The 21,838-nt window shown below is 47.3% G+C and overlaps 1 protein-coding gene across 1 annotated transcript in view; it reads left to right on the top strand.

Moving 5' to 3' along the window:
* Positions 1 to 21,838, top strand: part of LOC104159691 (MAM domain-containing glycosylphosphatidylinositol anchor protein 1) — a gene marked incomplete at both ends in the record, with an annotated part of 33,386 nt that overhangs the window by 5,709 nt on the left and 5,839 nt on the right. The window contains 2 exons of the mRNA XM_009697671.1: positions 264 to 593; positions 3,892 to 4,185. Coding sequence (XP_009695973.1) covers positions 264 to 593; positions 3,892 to 4,185 — 624 coding nt within the window. The remainder of the gene's footprint in view (positions 1 to 263; positions 594 to 3,891; positions 4,186 to 21,838) is intronic.

The following is a 21,838-nucleotide window of genomic DNA, read 5'->3' as shown; positions in this document are numbered from 1 at the left end:
GCTTCTCTGCTCCCAGACCAATAGCTGTGTTAGCACTGCTTGCAGCCTTGTCCTGGGCTGTAGCACTGTCTTGGACTGGAGAATGATCCCAGACTGCCAGATGTGAGGCCCTGGGCATATTTTATTGGGAACATAACTGGGGGAGGTCTTCGGACAGATTTTGCATGGAGATGTTACCTTCCTGAGGAGCAAAGAGCTGTTGTCCTGTCCCATGCAAGACACTTTGCTGTCCCTAACTGGTTTTGCACTTGTGTTCATCCCAGCCATGAAGAATGCCACGTTCCAAATCACCCCTGATGTGATCAAAGAGAGTGAGACCATCCAGTTAGGGCAGGACTTGAAGCTCTCATGCCATGTAGATGCTGTCCCCCAGGAGAAGGTTGTTTATTCCTGGTACAAGAACGGGAAACCAGCCAGGTTCTCAGACCGGTTGCTCATCACCCGGAATGACCCTGAGCTCCCACCTGTGACCTGCAGCTTGGAGATTATTGACCTGAGATTCAGTGACTACGGCACCTACCTGTGTGTGGCTACCTTCCAGGGAGCACCCATTCCTGACCTCAGTGTGGAGGTAAACATCTCCTCGGAGACAGGTGAGCCTCTCTGGCAGCTGGGGACCTCAGAGGAGTGGTTGGCATCACTAGCTCCCCCTCACCCCCACGTCTCTGGCTTTTTTGAATGACCTCACATGAGTGTCTTGAATCCCAGTGGGGAAAAATCTCACATCCTCAGGCAAGCATTTGGCTCAGATGGGGGACGGGTGATAGTTACATCTCTGCCAGATGTGCCGTGCACCAAGCAGATCGTCCTTTATGTTTTTTTCCCTATAAAAAGTCCAAAGTGCCATCCAGTCAAAGCTACAGAGGCAGGTTTAGAATATGATTGTTCAAAGAAGCCTCCAAATTGTGAAGGAAGAAAGAGTGGATGGTATTGCACCAAATTTCAAATGTCCTTTTCCTTAGAAAGGAGTAAAAGAGGAAAAAAAAGCTGTTCTTTCCTCTCTTTGGCATTGCTTATGAGGAATGTCCCTTTTTTCAGAGCTGTGGCCAGGAGATTGGTATCATCTGTCATAGCAAATTCTGTGAAGAGCTTTAATGTTTACGGGATTGCAATTGCAATCTGTCTTGGGCACTCTCTGTAGGAATCCAAGTGTTATAAATGCCTCCCTCCTTTAAAATCAGGGTCAAAGCTTCACCCCACGGCTTGGTGAGGACAGGACTAATCCGTAAGTGTGTTTGTCAGTCACCTTGGGGACTGCAAGACAGGGTCTCCAGGCTGCTTTTTTGTTTCTGGGTAACTGGTGGGTCCGGCTCTGCTCTCCATTACATCCATGTCATCTTGCTGCCTTTCCAGCACCTTGAGGGTACGGCACAAAGCAGCACAAAGCAGCATTGAGCTTCCCAAGGGAAGCCAGCTGCCCACAGATTTTTGTCCTGAACCTTCACGGAAAGTTTCTTCTCAATCCCTGGTTGTGCTGGATCCATAGGCCAGGCTGGTCCCAGTCTTGATTCTGGACATTGCTCACTTCATCCTCCCAGCAGAAAGTTCTGCGACTGCTTTTGATGCTTTGGGAAGCTCCTGCCTCCCAGCAGAAGTGCTGAGGCCAGCCTGCTCCCAACGGGACTGCGCCCCGTGCTCTTTAGCAGCATGGAGACCGAGCTCTGACCAGGCAATGGACCCACTACACACCAAAGGCTGGTGCTGCCCTTCTGCTGGCAGCCCTGGAAGGCAGAGCCCTCTCCGGGCCAGCAGACACCAACTATGTTGTACCAGCAGGGAAAAAGCTGGGAGAACCCCTCAATCCTGGTGGAAAGCCAGCTCTCCTGACCTTGTGTGTCTGCTGCTGCCAGGAGCAATCTTTTTTGCCCAAGCTCACTAGATGGCAGAGTGCAGTTGTGTTTAAGGCTGCAAGGGTAGGAGGCTGCGAGGGGTTGGGAGACCCTGGATAATCCCACCAAAAGGCTGTGGACAGTGTCTGCTGGCGCAGGTGTTGGTCCAAGCACCAGCCAGTTGCTACCTTAAAGGAGGTGTCTGCGGTGGCAGGTTGCCCCATGCCCTATCCTGTCTGGTGGAGGGTGAGCCTCACGTGCTCATGTGGATGCTGCTGATGGGGAAGGGGGGCAGGAGGGCAGCCTGGGGTGTTTTGAAACCTCTCTTTGGCAGCCTGGGCCAGCAGGACCGATTTGTGACCCAGGGAGTGAAAATAGCCATCCCTGCCGGAGCGACACTCCACACAGTGGCCAAGTCTGTCCAGTGTGTGGCATCCCCACAAACAGCAACGAGCCACCTCCGACATCTGGTTCCCACATAAAAACCCAGCGGGTTTTCCCCAGACAGCAGGATCAGAGCAGGAGGAGCAGTGGCTCCATGTTTCCCCACTGAGCAAAGCCAGCGCTCACCAAGGTGGCTGCCTCCACTGAGTGGCTCAGAGGAGATAGCTTTAATTAAAAAAAAAAAAAAAAATCTTCAAATGCGATTTACAGCTTTTCCCCATGGAGAAAATTGCCTCTCGCCAGGTGAGCAGCTGCTGGCAGTGCCAGGCGCCGAGGGTGCTGTCATCGCTTCGCGCTGTGCAGGATAAGGTGTGATGAGATTCCCCAGCCCACAGGAGACTTGCAAATTGAAAATGTGGCCTCTCTGTTGCATAGGGAGGTCACCGCAGAGGGAGATTGGGCTGGAGCCATCCTAAATTTGCTCATAAAGCAGCTGTGGGCTGTAACATATACAATTATTGTAGCACGCTCTCCTTTGCTGGAGCTGAATTGAGCTAACATCGGTCAAACCAGCTTGTTGCAGTAGTTCTAAACTTTGATTTGAATGGAAACAAAGTACGTGGCTCTTGCAGTTATGGAAGTGCCAATCCAAGTGTTGTCGCTGCCAGCAGGAAGGGCTGAGAAAGGAGCTTTCAGAAAATGATTGTGGCCATATTTACCTCAGTTGAACTGTTAATGCTGAAGCCTAATGCAAATCAAATGTCAATATTACATGGGTTTTAACATAAACATCCTCTTCCTGGGTTCTTGGTGGGGTTGGGGATGTGAACAACAAACCTCTTCCCACTGACACCTCTGCACTCTTTAGCTGTAATCATTGGGTTTCTTTTGAGCTTTGTTTATTGACAAAGTTTTGTTTGTCAGTTGATAGCTGGATATTTCTCGAGTGTTACTGTGCCTCTAGTTCTAGCCCCAGCTCAGCAGCAATTCTGCTGGGTCATCTCATCCCAGCCTGGAAGGGATGCCAGAAGTGATCTTTGCTGAGACCCATCTCTCTCTCAAGTGAGCCAGAGATAACTGCTGTGCTGTGAATCTCAGCATAAAGCAAGCAAAGACACTTAACAGAGCTGGCTCCTTGCTGTGGTTTAGGAGCAAACAGGGATCCCGGACATCTGATAAGGCTGGAGATGCGATCTACAAGCACTAATCCTGTAAGTCTTGGCTTTGGTCTGGCCTGAACAAGGGGAACAAAGGCAGATACAACTTCTATTTCTTGGCCAAAAGACTGCAGTTCCACTTGGGAAATTCGCTGACCAGAAATTGAGAAATGGATCAAAGCAGCTTTTGCCTTTGTGTTCCTCGGTGCTCGCCCTGCTGCTGGACAGCATTTTGCAGCCAGAGGGATGTGAGATGGAGGAATATCCCAATATAGCTGGCACTTGCCATCGCTATTGGGTTACGTTGTTGGAGAAACCGAGATCTTCCTTGGTACCCTGCAGCTCCAGACCCTGTAGGATGACTTACATGGGCAATGTGTTTCTGTAGGGGTTGCAGTGTGTCAAGGGGAAACCTTTGGAGTTCAAGGCTGTTGGTGTGATTCAATCACAAGCATCTCAAGAATGTTCTTTGCTCGCTGGAAACTAGGTGTAAAACGATTCCCTTCTTCTCTCCCTTTTAGTGCCACCAACCATCAGTGTCCCTAAGGGTCAGTCCACCATCACCGTCCGGGAGGGCTCCAGGGCTGAGCTGCAGTGTGAAGTTCGAGGGAAGCCCAAGCCACCCATCATCTGGTCCCGGGTAGATAAGGAATTGCCCATGCCTTCAGGAACAATGACGATGGAGACGTACGATGGGAAGCTGTGCCTGGAGAGCGTGAGCCGAGAAATGAGCGGGACCTATAAGTGTCAGACAGCCAGGTACAACGGCTTTAACATCAGACCCCGGGAAGCCCTGGTGCAGCTCAACGTGCAGTGTGAGTATGACCACAGGGTCCCGGAGTGCCTGTCTGAATGCCTGTGTACACAAAAGCCAGCGGGCTAAGCAGGGCTGACACACTCAATGCTGCTTTCAGGCAGAGTTGACCTTTCTTACTGGGCTGAGCAGACACATCTCTTTTGTCTGGGGACCTTTGAACAGTTTATATTTAATTGGTCTGGCTACACAAGGCTAAGGGCAGGATACCGTATGGCCAGCGTGTTGCAAGTGGAAGGGAGAGGTGTTATGTGTGTTTGTATACAACGCTTTCCATTTCCCCATCAGTGGATGAGTGCAGAACAGCAGCTTTACCAGGTGTGTGCTTGTGTGCATTACATATGTGTAAAATACTTGCAGGGTACATTAGTAAGTTTGTAAAGTCAAACGCTCAAAAGGTAGCAAATGAGTGTTAATTAGACCATTTCAGCAGGTGAGATCTTGGCAGGAAGAAAGACTAGAAAAGGAATTAACCTGAGCGTCTCCTTCCCTGAAATAACATGACCTGCAAATTTGGACCCTTCTGGATCCAAAATAATAGTCCACAATCATCTGGGATTGACCTCCAAAGGATTACAATTACTGCCCTTAGGTAGAGTTTTGCCACATTAAGCAGCAGGCGGATTATTGTGCTTTATCTTCAAAGCATAGTGAATATCAGTTGTCATCAGGGAACAGACTGACCTTCTCTTTGGAGGGGCAGTTATGGTTATCAGGACTTCAGGAGCTATTGCGTAGTCCCAGACATAGGCATTGCCATAGGGCCGGTGACCAGCAGGTCTGGCTCTGCCCTGACCTGGAAGGCAGCCAGAACAGGTCCTGCTGGGGCATCTGTTGCCCTTGTCACTTAAAGTAATGTTCAGGTGGGCACAGATATGTTTTCCTATTCAAGCTCACACACTGACAAATGTTATTCCTGGTCACACGCTGTTGACTCATTCCTCTTTAAAATCCTGCTAAACCCATTGACAATGCTGTACATCAGGCGGGCAATAGTCAGCATCAATTTCTCCTGTTATCTATGTAGCAAACAGAAGAGCAGGGAGGAGAGGAGGGGCTGATAGTGTAAATAAGTAACAAGGATAGCTGGATCCGCGCAACTGGAAATGGAAATGCATTAAACCGTTTCGATCAACTGTTGAAGCCATAGCTCAATGTCAGTGCTCTTTGCTGGTGCCCTGCCGCCTCTGAAACATAAGCTTGGATATTAACTGCTCTGTTAAAAGCGCTCTTGAGACGTGCTCTTGGCATGGAGATGTTTCTGCAGAGCGGTTAGGACCGGGCTTTTGGCTCCTGAGAGCTCCCTGCAGTTCTGCCTGCCTATGTGAAGGGAGTGGAAGAGAAATGAGGCTGGCTGTGGCCAGAGCTAACCCCTATCTGTGGCTGAGCTGGCTTATCTGTCTTGCTGCCTGGCCATGTGAGCTGGAGTATGGAGCCATCTGCTAAGAATTTTAGACCTGGCTGGTTTCATTTCAGAGTGTATTTATTAATAGTGACTGTTTAAATCATTATTTTTTTTTCCCCATTATTTTCATCAGTGAGGTCTGTCCTGACACCCTCCTCCAAGCTGAGGAGCGCAGCTCAGGAGCTAACTTGGGGGCAGAAGGTGAATTTTCCACCCTTGCGGTGACTGGGGCTTTCCTGCCCTTCCGTTCATGCTTCAGTACTGCTGTTCTACATGGTACAGGTCTTGCTTCCGAGAGACGGAAACCTCGGGCTCTCTTACCAACCAGAGCTCTGGGATGTTCTGGTTCATTTTAGACCGTCATAGGCTTAAGAATGAACTGATGTTCTGGGGAAGGTGTGTCTGTATTCAAAGCCATGGGAAAACTGTGCCTTTTGCCAGTTCAGTGTTTGCAAAACTGGAGATCTTCATTAGCAAAAAGAAGAAAATAATTTGTAGTCATGGGCATGATCTCGAACCACCAGTCTGAACAAAGCCTGACCTGGTTGTTAGGTTCCACTTTGATGGAAATCCTTCCTGTTTATCTCCTAATTTGTTGTACAGAGGTTTGCGTGACTAAGCTGAGAGTATACATGTTATCTCTCTGTTTCTATCAATACATAGAACCCCCTTGCTCCCTCCATTAAGAGCAGAGAGTTTTGTTCCTGATTGCCAACATACTTTCCCCTTGCAGTATTGTGTCTGGGATTAAGTCGCTTAGAGCTTGTGTTTGTGCACGTAGCCCTGCCCTCAGCGATACAGCGTTAGGATTGCTCACTCCGCTTCCCAGTGCCTGGGCTGCTAACAACTAATTAGAGTTGTCAGTCTAAGGACAGGCTGAAGGAGGAATCAGTTTTACTCCGTCATGGCTGTAAACGCAAATGGCCACGGTTCAGAGCACAGTAACGACCACAGAGGCTTAGCTGGCCTCAGATTTGTTTTAACAATTACCATCTATTGGTCCTGGGGCTTGGCAGACGGAGGCTGTGACAGCACTTACATCAATTTCAAACTAGGTCTTAAGATGGGGTTGTATCAAATATAGCTGAAAAGAGGATGGCTCCTTTTTGTCTAGGACTTGTTGGCCCTACCCTCCTGCCAACCTCATGGCAGCAAGAGGCAGGTAGTCTGACAGGCTAAGAATACGTAGCTAAAACCTCCTTCTTTGTGACTACCTTTATGTTTGTGGAGCAAAGCCCTAAGCTAAGGATGCTTAGCTAAAACCTCCTTCTTTGTGACTACATTTATATTTGTGGAGCAAAGCCCCAGGACTCCTAGTGCTGCTTTTTTGTAGCGCTTGGTGTACGCAGCTTTGGAGAAAAATGTCTTTCACAGGGTAAAGCGGTTGTATGAATTTTGGCTAGTCTAAATTTTTCCCCTCGCTGTATAGCAGTTAGGACTTGCTCCACAGGACCCTGGTCTCTTCTCTGCTTGCTGCCTTGTGGGGAAGGTTCCCGTGTGCTGCCACTCACCGAGGTTTTCTTGGGAAGTCTCCCTTGCGCTCCGAGAGCTTTTCTGATTTACCTCTTTGATTGAAATTGGTCTGACAGAGCAGGTCTGCATGCCATGGTGGCCAGGAGATATAGGAGACTTGAGACATAAAGCAAAAGGTCCAGATGGCAGGGAGAATTCACTGGAGCGGTGAAGGCTGGGGAGCAGATTTTGCAAAGCTGGCATGTTCAGTCTGTGGCACCACAGGTCAGAGGCGAAGTACCGGGAGACCTCCTCATCCTCACTGTGCCCTGGGTAAATGACTGTGAAAGAAGAGAGGATGACACCCAGATATGTGGATGAGGAAGGTGGGAGCCCTCCTTAAAGAGGGGACCTGGGTCTGCTACGTGAGATTTCAGCCTGCCTGCACTGCTGCTCAGCCTTTGTGCAGCTCATTGCTCATCTTTAAACACCTCTGCAGTTGTAACGATAGGCTGAGTGAAAGCTTGTGTGAGAACTCCTCGCCTAGCGAGATGAATTTGTTTGTTCAGAAGAGAACTGGTGTAAATCAGCTAATCCATTTCTCAGATATTGTTGGGAGAAACAAATACACTTTCCATAAGCTGCCATTATCCTGGTTTTTGGCCGGACTCTCCAGGAAGAGCAATTTAATTTTATCAAGGGAGAGAGACAGCCAAGCTATACAGTTTTGTCATTAAAGGAGAGACAAGAGCTGTATAGACACAGTGGATGGCAGACAGTCTTGGTCATCTCTCTGCGGACAATTGCTCACCTACCGGGGCCCTTTCAGGGCTGAAGACCACATCTGGTATTGTTCTAATTCAGACACTCCTTTTAAGGTTTTCCTGCCATGGAAGCTATTTTCCCTGTAGGACCTAGCTGTACATCAACTTGTTGGGATAAAAAACAACTCCAGAATCCTCTCAAGCGCTTTGTGCTCGGCGTCCTGCAAGGCTGTGCATGTTTGGGTCTCGCCCAAGCGTGTCCTTGTCTTTAAGCCACAAAGTACAATGCTGCCGAAGTACCGTCAGACACTTTCCCAGAGCTTCCCATCTTGTCATTCTCAAGAAACCACTTTGGTTTTGAGCCCTGTTGTTATTGTCTGGGTTTAGGACATAGGTGAAAGCACCTGTATCAAAGATATCCAAACTGGGATACAGCTGGTGGTACCCAGGCTGCATCGAGACATTGTCCTGGCTCTGCTTCTGTTTGCATGGGGATGTGACCCAGGTTCCTCTCCAACGTACACTGTGAGTGCTTCTGTCATGCATTTACCTCCAGTCAGCAGGTCAGAGATGGTGAGCTTGGCATGGCAGCTGTTGCCAAACTTTCTCTCTTTGTCTGTGCAGCACCGGTACATGTCCAGGGGACATGGGAACTGGACCAAGGCAGATAAAGGGCCATGGGTCCTGGAGCATGGGGTGGTGGGATATTCTCTGCCAGAGGTGATGAGCAGGACTGGGATCTGAGTTTCTGGGGAACACGTTAGGGAGAGTAGCAGATGGTACCTGCTTGTATGGGTTGGGGGTAGTGGGTATATTTGAAAGTGAAAAGCCGGTGGAAAAGACTGGGGATAGGAGAGCTAAGAGGATGGGAAGGTTTTGTATATATGTTCTAGGAAAAGAGAGAGCTGCTCCTGACACCTGAGCAAAGTATATTTGGGTAGGCATGCGCTATATGCGGGCAACAGTGGCATCTGGAGACATGGGGCAAGGACAGTGGTAGATGGAGGGAGTTAAAAAGCTGGGGCCAGCTCTCATATTTTAAGGCTGGGGTCACAGGGCAGGAAAGGAGGAATACCCTGTCCCTATCAAATTCTGCGTCTGGATGACCAGAACATGAGCATGTTCAGTGCCCAGCTGTGGGGAGAGATGCCACGGACCAGAACTCACATGGGGAACCAGGAAAACACCAAGCAGGCAAAAAAAGCAATTCATTTTCTCATGATAACTCTCAGCCTCTGCACAAGAGCCTGAAGCACAGAGAAGAGAAAACAGCTGTCCATACCTGCTGTCCGTACCTGCAGGGGAGCTTAGGATGTCAGACCTGTGCCAGGGGAGCAAAGGCTCTTTTCCCCCAGCCTCTTTCCTAGAGAGAACTATGTGGTGCCATGGCATTGTGCCTGCGCATTTGCTTTTCTCCCTGATTTGGGGATTTCTCTACATGCCAGCAGGTCTTCCTGCTGCCAGTTGTGTGCTGGGACACTGTACTGGGAGGCTGAGGGTTCAGTTTCTAGGAAGGGCATAGGGGTCTTTTGGAGCTTTCTGTGGGGAAACAACCGTGCAGTTACTAGTTTGTGCTTTTCCACTTAGGCCAGTCTCTTCGAAAGAAACTGGTTTTTCCTTGAAGCCAGGAAAGTGTTCTCTCAGCAAACAGAGATCACATTTCCAGCATGCACCCCTCTCACCCTATTTTATTTCATATAGTTCCTGATTTCCATTCCTCTTGACCTCACTATTGCAGACACAAATAAGCACGTGTGTGCACATGCTCCTACCTTATCTCAGCTTTTGCTTCTGATTCAAATTTAATTGCCCACCAGGACTTGAGGTAAAACAGGTGGTTTTCTTTTATGAACACAATGATGAACCTGCAAAACCATCGTTGATCCTAGGAACTGACAGACTTGCATAAATTTCCTAGTTGCGTGCAGACCTGTTGCATTTTGTATGATTTCGGAGTCCTTGTTTCTAGGGTTGTGTGTGATCGCAGGAAACCATGGAAATTTTTCATTACTGTTGATTGGGAGGAAGCTGACTTCTGAGACTGTTTGCTTATTTGCCAAGGTGCAAGGGAATGAATGGGATGTAGAAGAGACTGAAAATAAAATGGCAAAGAAGCTTCTGGGATAAAACCCTGTTGGTTAGAGAAAGAATGGCAACTGAAGGCCATTCCAACGGACCCTTTGTAGGCTCTTGATCTGTTGTGACCTGCTCTCACATCTGATGAAATGAGTGCTGTAAATCTCATCCGTCGCAAACATGCTACAACTCTGAGCTCAACTGAACCAAACATTTGATGGGAGGAACTGGTTGGGGTGCCAAAACTAACAAGGGTTCCTGACAGTGGCTGTGATTGAGGTCAGGAGAACAATAAATAATAAATAATAAACAAAAATTTGCACTGAACAGGGATTTTCCTTACCAAGTGCTGATTGCAAAGAGGTATTTTACTGTCCTGATCATAAGCTAGAATACAGTAGCTAATAACAACTTAATGCAATATAGATGGGCTTAATAGTGTTAGGTCTGCTGGGATTTTTCTGAGTAGTTCACAGCTTGTGCATAATACAGGGCCTTTAGCCAACATCCTGGTGTGCTGTAAAATGGGGAACTGGGGCTGGAGAGAAAGGGAGCAGCCCTCCATCTGAGGTGGTTTGCTGGAAAGAGCATAATGGGTCTAAAGGGATGAGAAGATGGTGGCAGTTGTCTGGGTCAGAGGAAAACAGAGCATCACTCAAAATGGGTTTACGTGATTTGTGGATTTTTCTCTTCCCCTTGGGCTGCTTGTAACGAGGCCTTGCGAAAGTCCAAGTTTATGCATGGAAATGGGCAAATTTTCATTCTGTTTATCTTTCTAGGAACCAACTGACAGGCATAAATGAAAAGATGCAAATGAAACTACCTACAGGTTTTAAAGAGAGGAGGAAAGATGGTTGGGGTTTGTGGCGGGGTTTTTTGTTTTTTTGAAAACCATTTGGAGAAGCTTACGTGCTCTAGCCCACCTACCCAAAATGCTGGGACTCCAGCTTCCTGATCAGTATGAGAAAGCAAAAGCTCTTTGAATCAGTTTCTAACCGTTTTGTGCTGTTTGTCTAGACAGGAGAGTTAGTTACGTGCCAAGCATAGTCTCTCTCACTAGTGGAGCTGAGGAACAAGGTGAGTTTACCTTTGTGGAACTAAACTTGGATTATTTGTACATTTTCAGTGCAGCATCTGCTCACAGACTGAAGTGACAGAGAATTCCGTGTGTGTCTCAGTAAGTTGTTCCAACATTTTTTTTACTCTCATGGTTCAGTTGTCATGACTTAATCTAAGCCTGTCTCATTTCGGTTTCCAACTACAAGCTCTGTTTATGCCTTTGTCTTCTCACATAAAGAGCTGTTTGTTATCAGCAGTCTCTTCCTTGTGTAGTCTCAGCCACCAGAACAAGTAATCTCTTAGCCTTTTTTCAGTATGCAATCCAGAGTCTCTTTAGCCATTCACTGCAAGGCATGTTTTCCAGTCCTTGATTCATTTTTATAGCCCTCCTCTCATTTTATTTTTTTTTTTTCAACATCATTCTGGCAGCATGGTCACCCGTATTAAACAGATTTTCAAAAATGCTCTCACTGATGCAGATGCAGAGGTGATGCCCATTTCACAATACGTTTAGTAAGCTTTGGCTTAATCATCCGAGGATGTAGACACCTTTGGACTACAGAACTAAGCTGAAAGCTGATGTTCACTGGGTTACATCAACTCAGGTTCCTCTTGGAGTTGTTGTCTCTTTCCTGACAAGAGCAACACATTCTTTCCTCAACAGTTTTCTTTCCCGACCTTTACATTATGTCCTTTAAAAGTCTCTTCCAACCCAAACTGTTCTATGATTCTATGATTATCCAAGATAAATTGAATGCAGTTACCATAAGCCCCTTCCATCAAGCAAACCAAGTTGTCTTGTATGAGGTGTCTCTCTAGTATGTTATTTACTGCTGCGTATTTTGTCCCCTCTACCGATGTTGGTATCTTACCCTGACATAGGCACTTAAGGATGGTGATTGTCAGTTACTGCCCATTAAAGCACTGCCTTTGTGTGGGAGGGAAGGAAGCAAAGCACAAGCCTCATCCCAGAGCTGTGCCAAAGTCTGCACTCAGTCACCCCAGCTGCAAGTCGTCGTAAGGTCATTCAGACACCAAAGGTGGTTTTCTGTGATGTTGGCTACAGAGCTGAAACCAGGGATTTTATAATTTATATGATTTAGCTATGCTAACCTACTGGTTGGATCTTTGACCTTGACGAAATAGCATCAGTTTAAGAGGTTCATATGGGATCTCACTAGAGAGGTCTTCCTAGAGAAGGTCTTCCCTCTCACTAGAGACATCTCAGTGGTGCGTGTACCCATTTAAAATTTCTTTTTGAACTCTTTCAGTTAATGTGTTTTTAATCTGCTTGATGTGGGCTGCATTTGAATAGTATTACATCTTCAATTAGTCTGTCATGTGGAAGCAAGCCAGGATCTTTCCAATGCCTGAGGATGTTATGACAAGATAGTTACTTTTCTTGTTGCTTTCTCAAACACTGCCCAGTTTGTCTGCCAATGACCCATAAAACTATATTAATCATCATTCATTTTTTAACTTGTAAAGTTGCATCCCACATTCATCTTCCATGAGTTTTTTTTTTTCTGGAATCAGTGAGGAATAAAAAGGTTTATTGCCGTTTGTTCTGAGCTCTCCTCTGCTTACATTGACCCAATTGGTTCATGTTAGTACTCCCACAGGCAATACAAGCATGGAGAGTACAGAATAATTTTATCTCCTCTGATGTTTGCAGGATGGTACCACAAACTTCCCCTCAAAGACTGGCTAGATGAAGTTTCCCCCCATCTTTCCTACTTTCTGTAGCATTTTTAAGATTTTTATGATCTGCTGTTACTCTCTTATTCCGCCGTTTTTGCACTGATTAATTCTGATCAAGGCATACGGATCCAGCTAGTGCCTTGCAAACAGGCCATCGAGAATCCTGTCTTTCCATCATCTCTGGCTTTTGTCACAGATTTAGCCACAGATATTCCCAGATTTAAGTCCACACAGGTTCTTTCCAGAGCTGTACACAGAATTATATCTTCTGCCTGCCCACCAGAGTGGGATGGCTCAGCAAACATTGCTGAAACTTGTTTAAAATGTCCATTTCACCTGGGGTATCTGATTCTGGGAGGTATTATTGTCTGTCACGGAGAGGCTGGAAGGAGCAGGGTGCCGTGTTACAGTGTGTGCTGCCGCAACCCCTTGGGCTGATAATTGCTGATGGATTGACTCAGGCCAGGATCCACTTTCAGATCTTGATGCAATGGGTGAGAACTAGGAAGATAACGGCCTTACTTTTTGTGTCCCAGAAGAGTTGGGAATGCGAACCATGGAAACTTTATGGAACCAGCTTCAGGCATTTATCTGTTGGGTGAAAATCCAGGCATCAGGAGAAGAAATGGAGTGTGTACTTCCCACTTGTCCTGCATATTGCCTTTGCTGCAGCTTGAGTCCTCCTCAGTCAACATGAAAAAGTGTCTGTATGAGATAGGCATGTGCCCACATTACAGGGATGCTGCTCCTCCAAATGGTTCCTGCAGTGCTGGCCCAGTTTGAGGTCAGCCACAGAAGCAGCCTGGAAAATCGAATGTCAAGGCAGATTTATCCAGTGAGCAAGACTGTTAATACATTTCCCTCTCCTGGTCCAAGCCCAGAGGAGATGGGACAGAGCTGATAGCCAGATGGGGTGGTCGAGGGAGCAGGATGCTGTCCCTGAACGATTGCCAGTTCTGTCATTGGCCTCCTTCCCATGCTCTCTGCAGCAGGGGAGACCCCAAGCCCCAGAGGGTGATTTTAGGGAGCCCATGAGACCTGCAGCCATCAGAAGTGACAGTGCTCTTCCTAATGCAGGGAAAGGTGAGAGCTGCAGGGCTGCGTCTGCTTCAGCAGCGAGGCTGGTATGCTGCCGCTTCTCTGGAAACACCGTGGCAACATAGAGAGAAGACATGAGGTTTCCAACGAGGGAGCGAGTCCTCCATAGCTCGAGTTCTTGCCCTTCTCCGAGACAGGCAGTGTCATCTAGACCTGAAAAAATGGGACTGCCAAATCCTCTGCTGTGTCCATAGGTGGTTAGCAGTTTTGGGAATAAGGTGTAGGGAGGTGATTCTCTGTAACCAGCAATCCGCTGAAGGTACATTCATGAAAAGCTGTGATACGACAGATAAAGCATTTTTTTCATAATTAATTACAGAGGAGGAGTCGGACGTAGACACTTAGGAAATTCACATGTTTTAAATGCATGCAGGTAATGGTGTGAAGGATGGAGGGGAGAAGACAGGACTTTCAGCTGGCAGAGATGGTGGCTATTTGGCAGCCGGCTTTTTGGAGACGGTCACTGTTCTGAAAGACCTCAGCCATTCCATCTGATGGACCGCCTGAACCTATCGTCATTTTTCCTTCCTTCACCCATGATTGATTTGATCTACCTTGTTTCATCTGAAGATGATGATGACAGTGATGAAGAGGTAGCCATCCAGAGTGTGACAGCAAAAAAGCTTACAGAAAAAAATGTTCTTGCCTTTCCTTTCTCTATGCTATATATACTGATCCTGTGTTTTTAAATTGCATGCATTTCTTAAGTTCCTGTATGCACCACCCCCCTTGTTACATTAATTCTTAAGGGAAAAATTGCTTCGATATCTGTTGACTTCAGCTGCTTCATCTATGAAACTGAACGTTTGCCATAAATCTTTTAGTTTGAGCACCCTTTCAGCCTCTTCCTGAATGGTTACATTTTCATTGTCATCATCTTCCTCAGATGAATCAAGATCAATCAAGGGTGAAGGATGGAAAAATGGGGTAATGATGACAGTTAGCAGAGCAGGATATTAGACAATTGCCAGCAGAACTCCAAGGCAGCGGATAGAGAAGTGGTGGAGAACTGGGTGTTGCTGTATGCTGAGTTCTTCCTCCTTGGACCAAAATTCCCTACTAGGCCTGAAGGAGAGGCTGAAGGAAAGACTGGTTTGTACAGGGAAGCTTGTCATCTTTCTACTCTGTAGATAGGTGGAGAACCACAGTATTAACTCTTGCTGGTCTAGCTTTGCCCCACGCATCCTTTTTTGCTTACTAGTACAGACAAAGAAATCAAAGTAAATGTATTAAGGAGTGCTGATTAATATTTGATTATCTTAATTGCCTCGGATGGCCTTCCTTGCCATACCAGGCTCTTTCTGGCTTGGATCTCTGCCCCCTCCAGCTCTGATCCCACCACTCCATCATTAAAGCAGATCCGATTTTTTAATCAACATTTCTGCTTTTGGCTATGCTGCCTCATGCTTTGCCTGCCTGTTTGGAAAGCAGCTGTGGAGGGATCATCTAGTGCTCCCAATTTAGTTTTCAAACTGAAAACAGAAGGTGAGGTAATGCTGTGAGCAGAAGGCTCTGACCACCTGTGGCCCTGATAATCATGGCATTTCTAAAGCAGGGACTCTTCTCCAGTTTGACAGGATTGCAGCTCTCGGAGGCACTTTCTCCTGCAGCCTCCCTGCTTTTAACTTTCAGTCCTTTTATTAAAAGCGTCTAAACATACAGAGGCAATTGAATTGCTCAGGAAGCTGGGGATGGAATAGGAGCCTGTTGCAACTGGATTGCTACTTGGAGTCAGCAGTCACCTCCACCTGGTAGCTGCTCTGGTGATGGGTGAGCTCCTCAGTCAATTCCTTGTAGGCAGCAGCTGCGTACTCTGGACATAAGCCCTAGCACTGGCACTAATTGGATGCTGTCCGGAGTCCAAAGATTTATCACTACATTTGCTATGGGGAATGTGCAGGCTGGTGTCTGTTTTCCTGCCCAGGGTAGCTCCGTTGTGGCACACAGCAGCTCGAACACAGGAGGTGTCTCCTGTCCAAGAGCAGGATGTGCTGCCCAAGTTTCCGATGCGTGTTATGTCTCAGCTTACGGATGAACTCGTTAAACAGGGCACTGAGAGTTCATGGAGAGGTCCATACATAGGGGTGGCACTGGCCACTTCTGTGCAGGTGTCACACGAACATTTACTTTGGTCTGCGTTCGTCCCAGCGAGCAGAGATGTCAGGGCTGGGATCACCTGAGGCTCCCTGTGCAGGCACAGGACAGAGGAAGGTGATGGCAGCTAGGGATTCCTACCATCCAGATCGTCCTCTGGAGATGTCCCTCTCACTCGGGGGCTTTGGAGAGATATGGTGTTCCTAACTTGGGTGCCTCAATGAAGAGCCTGAAGTTAGATGGGATAACATTGGGCTTTAAAGTTCTGTTCCAGCTAGCTCCAGGTTTGCTGTCAAACTTGGGGCGAGGGGGTGATCAGCCTTGTCTCAGTTGTTCCAAATCCTTGTCAGGAATGTGAAAGGCCTATCCTAGGACAATGAACATCACCAATAGGCTGTTTTCCCTTTATTTTCCCTTCTTCACACCGTGGATGGAAGCACAGGGAATGCATTCTGCTGTGATGGGCCAAGCAGCTCTGTTTCTGCTCACAAGGTTGCAAATGGCACCTCCCCATCTCTGCCCCATTACAGTCCCCTGTGCCCTGCTTGTCTCTGCCAGGCACATGGGGAGAGACACAGCTGTCGATTCAGGTTTCTCTTTTATTTTCTCCTTTCCCAAACTTTTTGCATGTGATTCCTCTGGCATTTAAAACTCTAGGACAGTTTTTCTGCCCAGAGAAAACAAAATCTAAATAGAACTAAAGCTGTGCCGCTGCCAGCTGAAGAGCAGAGGAAGGAGAGAAAGAGGAATTGTAAAGATATATGCACATACACATATAAAAAACATCAACATCATCTTGTCAAAGACTTTGGGAGAGGACAAGAGGACTAAGAATTCTCTCCTTCTGCTATTTGTTGAGGTTGGGGGCAACCGGGGATGGGACAGAGTTGATTACTAGGACATAAAAGCACCTATGGGGAGGACTTGCAGTAGGCTTAAACTGCAGCAAGGGAAATGGGTTAGATGGTAAGAAAAAAAAAAACAGTGATAAACTCTGAAGGAAGAGGAAAGACGTGGATTCTGTGTTTTGGAAGAAGAATCTCATTTAGTTCTTTTCTGTGGGTTGATTTTTTTATTTATTTATTTTATTTTCCTTAGTTTGCACTGGCGATGAGTTGCTTTATTCCCAGAACTACCCAGCTGAGTAGCTCACCTATGAATTATTGAATAGTAAGATAGCTGGTTCTGTGCCAAAAGTTAATGCATATGGGATGCTTTTGCGGAAAGAGTATCGTTGGCTGACTGTTAGTGAATGCTCGGATCTAAACTATTTATATGCTATTGGGAGCGGCATGTCACTGCCAGCCCAATTTGTTAAACAGAAGCATGCAATAACAGATGCATGGGTATGAGCTGACAGCTTGTTATCTTCTAGAAGACAGAACCTGAGGGGGGAGTTGGTGGTCTGACAGTGCTGCACATGGGAGGGCTCCCCTCTAGTGGGTATGGGGGGGCAGGAGAATCCCAGATCCACCCCAGCCGTCACCCTGCTCCACCATGCTATAACTAGCAAAATTGGCTGTCAGAGACAATATTTTCAAGTTAGTCTGTGACAAAAAAAAAAATAATCTAGATTTGGGTTATGCCATTGGTCTGGCAGTACTCGAAGGTATTAGCTCTGAAATGCCCGCTCTCTCACCCTCTTTCTCTCGTGCACAACTTTGCTAATTGGGTGGTATGTTGGTGGGGGGAGGATTATCGGCATGCATTTCACATACAAATGTGTATGTGTCTTCTGTACGTACACCATCTTTTCCCACTTATCTTTTTCAATTAGGGGTGCATAATGTTTTGAAACCAGGCACTTGAAGGTAAGTGAGGCATGGGAATGAGGTGGCTTTACACTGCAGGAGAATACTTGTCTTTGTAGTGTCTTGTTAGCATGAATTAATTGGGCAGTGAGTCTGAGTGAAGTTCCAGCATGTCTGGGACAGATCTTTTTTGAGGAAGCGTATCTGTGAGGCAGAAGGGCTGGAAGCTCCCACCCAGGACAGACTTTCTTCAAAGCACTCTGTGAAGTGAGCTAGGGGGTCTCATGTATTAATCAGCACAGCTCATCATGCAGAAGAGGAAATCCTTTAGTAAATCCCTCTTTATTAAAACAAGGTGAAGACTGGTTGAGCTAATTGGCTTGGAAAGTTCAGAGAAGAGGAAAGCAGAAAAGCTGGTGGTGAATACATTTCATTTGCTCTTCTTTTAAAATCAGTGAACTAGGACAGAACTAAGCCGCCTCTGCTCTGAGCCCTGCTTCTCCGGTCCCTGCACCCGCTTGTCTAGCAGAAAATGTACTCAAACAAATTTGTTTTGTTTGAAATAACAATACTTGCACGTTGGCTTTCAAGCACTTTGCAAAAAATACACGTTTTATCTCTTGATACATGGGGAGACTGAAGTGCAAAGGCAAAAGACAGAAGATGAAAGAAAGAGATTCTGGCTTTTAGCTGAAATAGGCTGAGGAAGCCTTCCTCTATCTCCCCTCTTCTAACTACTCAATTATATCATCTCTCAGAAACAAGCAGATGAGACTGGGCTTGTAAATATTGGTTGGATATTTATTGGAAAACTGCTGGTGCCTAATGTGCGTTCTTGGGGTGTGGGTGCCGTTGCAGGGAACAGAATTGCTCAGCTGGGATTTCCCAGCCTTGTGACCATAAAAGAGCTTCTAGCACGCTCAGGTAGAGAGCTCTTGTCTCTTCTGGTGCTGAAACCATGGAGTTTTCTACCTGCTGTGAAAGCAGGGGTGCAGTATCTTTGACGCCTGTGACATCTTTATTGCCCCAGATGATGGGATCAGGGGCTGGACAAGGAAAGCACCCTTTGCTGGGGTTGCTTTCATTGTCTGGAGAAGATTAGGGAAGACTGCATCCAGTATGACTGCAGAAGGGTACCTATCAGAATTTAAATGGATGCTGGGTGAGGTCATATAGGTCTCATAAGGCCCTAATAGCAGCCTGTGCTGATTTGCTTTCCAGAGAGAGAAATCACTGCCTGGTGTCGTTAGCCACTTCACGTAATGAAACACAGCTAATAATTGTAACTAACCACGAAGTGCAGTCTTTCATACCAGGTTATCTGTGTGTCCTTTGCAATGTTAGTCCAGCAAGTGAGTGGTCAGTTAGCTCTCACACGTGGGATAAGGTGAAGACTACAAGCAGGAGTCCCACTGGTGCTGCAATTGCATGGCTGAGCTTGGAGGGAGTCATTCAGCAGAGTGGGATGGCAGCTGCTGAAAATAAAGCTGCTTGCTAATCCAGCAAGGCTTGCTATTTCCATCACTTACATTGTGTGTTTGTGCTTTGTAAATTTAAATAAAAATGTAAATGATGACTGACCCTGGAGGGTAGAGTAGAGGGTGTTTTTCACAGGGGAGGAAGCCTGGGCTAAGGACTGAAGTGTGGGTCAGGATACAGGACTCCTGTGCTGCTGCTGTCTGATGCTGCTGGTTCACGTGGCCTCGGGCAGGCCACCTTTCTGCTTGTATTCCTCTTTTTCCACCTGGACATTGCTGCCCTGTGGTCCTCTTTGCAGCAGAGGAAGCGTTGCGGGAAGTAAATCCCTGGAGAAAAATGAGAGTGCAGCAGCCCATGGCAGCCGATAGACCAGCGGTGCAACGGGGGCAGCTGAGCACCTACAGAGATGGCTGGTGTCAGCCGCTGGTCCCGCTGGCTACAGGGGGGGGAAAGGGCTGCCTGTGAGTCAGAAAGCAGGTTATGAGTGAGCTCCTCAGCTCTGACAGCCCTTTCAAAAGGAGCCAGCATTTGGGAATTGAGCAGGATAAGCTATTCACAGGCATCAGGCTACAGTGGGAAAGCAGACTTTGCATGTGTCTTGCACAGCAGTGTCATATCGCGTCCAGGATTTTCGACCTCCTTAATTCTTGCCTGAGCTCTTAACGTGATGTCTGTTCACTCAGTGTTTCCCTGTTCTGCAGATGCTGGTTTGTGTTTAAGCTTGTCACTGATTTCTGTGCATCGGTCCACTCCAATATGAGCCTTTCTCTGCCTTTCATCCATATCAGATTAAGCAGCCTCGTGACAACATCCTCATTTTTTTAAAGTGAAAAAAAAAGAATTTTTCACTTTTTTTTTTTTTCTGTATTTACCCCACAAGTGAAAAACTTTCTGTAGTGCATCACTGCCATCCTGGGATGCTCTGACTTTATCGTTGGTGAAAGAAACATCTTTGCCTACTGGAGGTGTCTGAATTTGATGGGAACCTGCAGCGATCAGCATTGCAGGGATTGCCGAGTGCCCCTTCTTGAGCTGTGCCCATGCAGGACAGCACAGTAAGAGTGCAAGCAGACTGTGGTCTCCCCTGAAAGCTCTTTGGCTTTTGTAAGGAAGAACACTCCTCCCTTTCTCAGGGCTAAAACAAAACCAGACTTAAAACAAATACTTACGGACTTGACCACAGCTCCAGAGCCAGTGCACTTCTCACTCGTCTAGCAGGACGAGCACTTGAGTCCTGGTTATTTCCAGTGAAACCAAGAAAACAAGAGGTTATTGGGGCACAAAGCAACATGCCTTGACAGTTGATATTTCTCTGTTGTCCTTCCCTCGCTCTTGCCCATCATCATCGTGAACACCGTGCTAGCTTAGCAACCCTTCAGTGCAGAGCATCTGCTCTGGCTCTCAGCAAGGGAGCTGCCTGCAGCCTGGCTTTGCTTTAGGGTGCCTGGCATACTGGAGTAGGTTGCCTGTGTTCGGCTGATTTGATTTGCTCCTAACAAGCTAATTCTGCTGCAAAGGCAGGCTACCCTGCCTTGTGTTTCACAGCAGCCGCATCTTAACAAGGTTGCTGGAGGAGCCTGGCTCCTTCAACATTGCCTGGAACAGTAATGTGCTGCCCTCGTCACCCCTTTCATCGCTCCTCCTGCCAGCTAGCTCTTCTAGAGTTAAGCTGTATGCTAAGAGAAAACTGTAATTGTCTATACTTGTTTGCTGTGTTTCTTACTAGGGGATCCCGAAGCGCTGTATACAAGAGAGGTTTTTTTAGCTCCTCCTTGAAGTGTAGCAACCTGCTGCCTGCAACGCGCCTGCTGCTTAAAAGAGCACTTCAGCTGCATGCACTGGGGTTCAGGGGAGACACAGAAAGGCATTTGAGAAGCCTCTGGACAAGGACCGACCTTTGGAACTGGGCTAAAAACTGGGGTTGATACCCAAGCTCCCCAAAGAGCACCATGGCAGCTTAGTGAGCCAGAATAGCCAGATACTGCTCCCTTATAGCCAGCCGGGATGCTGCTTCCCTGGGGGTGTTACAGGCATCTGGAAAATCATTATCATTTCCTCCAGCTCCCTAAAGGTGTCTGCGCAGGAGTCGTGTTGGAGGTCTCTGCTCCGAGACAGTCACCGTCTTGGGTGTACTGGAACTGTTCAGCTTCCAGTTCTGGGGAGTCAGAGTACCGGCTCATTTAAACAAGGTTTCTTTTGCACTTAAGCCAGGGATGAGAAGAGGCTGTGTTGTCATCTGCGCAGATCTGCGGACTGAATCGGTGCCTTGGTGGTGGGTCTCCCTTTTGTCTATAACCTCCTTGAGGAAGTGTGGGCTCCCCAGTAGGTGTTGGAGGCCAGAGCTGATGTCTGGCTCTGTAATTGCTGTTGACCTTTCTTTGCTTTCATACCCACCGGCAGCCTTCAGGAATAGCGGCCCCTTGGCGTAGTTCTGCATCCTTTGCAGTGATGGGATGACCTGCTTCAGCTCTCTCTCCAGAAAACCCAGGGGCTCCAGGACTACTTGCAGAGTTAATGCTCGTTGGGTGTTTCCTAGTGCCGGAGACAACAGGAGAAAATGTAACCGATTTTTACTTCATAGGCAGTTTCAGACATTCCCTTCACAAGGTGATAACATAGACCCAGAGTCTGTCCCGGTGCAAATCAAGTAAATCCCATTTCCCAGCTGAAGAAGATTAAATATCTTCTGCATCCTTGGCTGCCCTGCTGTTCCTGTGACCTAAGGAAGCATCTGGAGTGTCCCAGCCAGGCTCCTCTGTGTCCCCAGGCACTCTT

Source organism: Cariama cristata, unplaced genomic scaffold (genome assembly GCF_000690535.1).
Source record: "Cariama cristata isolate BGI_N322 unplaced genomic scaffold, ASM69053v1 scaffold1753, whole genome shotgun sequence".
In the NCBI taxonomy this organism is placed as follows: domain Eukaryota; kingdom Metazoa; phylum Chordata; class Aves; order Cariamiformes; family Cariamidae; genus Cariama; species Cariama cristata.
This window is presented reverse-complemented; position numbering and strand designations above follow the sequence as displayed.